At 68.1% G+C, this 2059-nt stretch overlaps 2 protein-coding genes across 2 annotated transcripts in view; one reads left to right on the forward strand and one right to left on the reverse strand.

The window, feature by feature from the left end:
• Positions 1-972, reverse strand: part of MNEG_12496 (hypothetical protein) — a gene marked incomplete at both ends in the record, with an annotated part of 1968 nt that extends 996 nt beyond the window's left edge. The window contains 2 exons of the mRNA XM_014039030.1: positions 126-394; positions 799-972. Coding sequence (XP_013894484.1) covers positions 126-394; positions 799-972 — 443 coding nt within the window. The remainder of the gene's footprint in view (positions 1-125; positions 395-798) is intronic.
• Positions 973-1603: 631 nt separating this feature from the next.
• On the forward strand, positions 1604-1872 carry MNEG_12497 (hypothetical protein; the record flags this gene model as incomplete). The annotated part of the gene is made up of 2 exons (XM_014039031.1): positions 1604-1623; positions 1698-1872. The coding sequence occupies 2 exons, from the start codon at positions 1604-1606 to the stop codon at positions 1870-1872; spliced, it is 195 nt and encodes a 64-aa protein (XP_013894485.1).
• Between the last annotated feature and the right edge of the window lie 187 nt (positions 1873-2059).

Here is a 2059-nt window from a genome sequence, read left to right on the forward strand (position 1 = left end):
CGCGATTCCCGCGCCGCCGATACACTGTCCGACTGCGGCGCCTGCGGCCAGGGGACCCCTGCTCAAGCTGGCCAGCGGCTGCCCACACGCGCGCACGCCTGTGCACCCGCCCGCCGCCGCCTCACCTGTAAAGCAGCCGCTCGCCCTCCCCGACGCCCCTCAGCAGGCTGTATTTCGCTTTCTTATTCACGACGGTGCCCAGGATCGACACCGGGAACGCCGGCAGCGTCAGCACCGACATGACCAGCTTGAAGCCCTCCGCCATGAGGAACATCATGGGAAGCTGCCCGGCAGCTGCCGTGCCCGTGCCGGCGCCCGTGCTGGCCCAGCCGGCGAGCTTCCGAAAGTCGGAGAGGCGCCGCTTGTCGGCGACGCGGGGCGTCGAGAGGGACACCTGCGGGGGCGTCGGGGGCGCGTCGCGACGCCAGGTCGTGCGCACGCGCACGTGGGGGGTTGGTGGTGGTTTTGCATTGGTCGTCACCGGAGGGCGAGGGGGCGTCGGTGCTGGCACCGGCTCTCGGCCCCTGGAGGGACCGCAGGGTCGAGCGCGAGATGTCAAGCCCTGCTGCTGTGCGCAACTGCAGCTGCAGCGGAGCGGGGCTGGTTTTGCAACCCCGCGGCGCCGCCCGTGCGGCCAACGTGAGGAGCCCATGGCAGGAAGCCGTCCCCGCCCGGCGGCGCGTCGCGATGAGCCGGTCCCGCTCATAAGCGCGCCCCTGTGCGCCGCCGCCTGGCGCGTGGGCACGCGGGGCGGCCCTCGGCGTGCCACCTCGGGGCCTCGGGCAGCGCCGCGCGCACCTTGAGCGCCGGCCAAGCCTTGCTGGAGGTCCACTTTGGCTTGAAGATCGCCCCCAGGACGGCAAGCCAGTACAGGAATGGCATGTTGGGCTGCTCGCTCAGCTGCAGGTGGTGCAGCTGCTTGCGGGTGGCAACCGCACCCAAAATGCTCCACACCCCCGACAGGCCCCACATTGTGTCACGGCAACACTGCGCAGCTGGCGGCAGGAGGTCGCAGGGGTGGCGAGGGGCCGGGGCGGGGGGCTTGAGATGGCGCGCACATGCTGGGAATTGGGCGCTGTTGGGCGAGGGGTGATGGGCGAGGCCAGGTGCAGCGAGCGGTGCAGCGCGTCCTGCTTGCGTGCTCAGTGAGCTCTGTCGCGCGTGTCTGACCACAGATATGCGACAGGTTGGTTATCAACAGTCTGATGGCCGATACAGCTCCTCTACGCACCGCCAAGGTGGACGGTTGCCCTGGACGGGCGTCAGGAGCGAGGTGGTTGGGTGGCCAAGCGGTCGAGACAGCAGGCCTGATTTGAGCTGTGATTATTGGGATGTCTCCTTCACAATGACAGTGTGTCGGTCCTGATGTCCGCATGGGATCACTGGAGTGACATCTGCAGACCGGATTTGACTTTGAATTGAGCCCCTTCGCCACGATCCGGCCGCCAGACATTGCCAATCGATGGTATGGGTTTCCATAAAACATCTGGTGCTCGCAGCCGCCTCTCGCAAATCGCCGTTCAGAGAGCTTCCTCCGCACTCCCGCTACTTATCTTGCTTCGCCAGCGAACAGGGGGATCATATTGGTCCTAGCACGTCCACCATGGCGGCATCGGGCCAGGAGTGAGTGCATGAGGGCTCGGGTCGCTGGCCGGAGCACCCGATCGCATACTGAGCACCTGCGCCCTGCCCTGCAGGCCCTCCGACGGCCGCAAGGTGCTTCAGGAGGGTGCCGCAAGGATCCTTATGAAGGGCAACGAGGTCTTCTACAACGAGGCGCAGGTGCGGGGCAGCGGCGGCGGCCGGCGCTGCACGACGGCGCTGCGCGTGCTCACGGCCCGGTGCGAACGGCGCTGCGCCATACGTACATGATCGCGCCATCTATGCCGCCTGGTATTTGCCACTTGCCGCCGTGAGGTAGACTGCCGCTCGCCATTGGTCGCAGCCGCTGCGTGCTGGAGCCGTCGGGGCCGCATGGGCGGTCCTGTGCACCGCCGCCTCCCCTTGACGCAGCGCCCGTCCCGCCCCCCCTCCCCACCATGCCGGCCGCGCCCCACGC

Source organism: Monoraphidium neglectum, assembly GCF_000611645.1.
Source record: "Monoraphidium neglectum strain SAG 48.87 unplaced genomic scaffold scaffold03275, whole genome shotgun sequence".
Classification (NCBI taxonomy): domain Eukaryota; kingdom Viridiplantae; phylum Chlorophyta; class Chlorophyceae; order Sphaeropleales; family Selenastraceae; genus Monoraphidium; species Monoraphidium neglectum.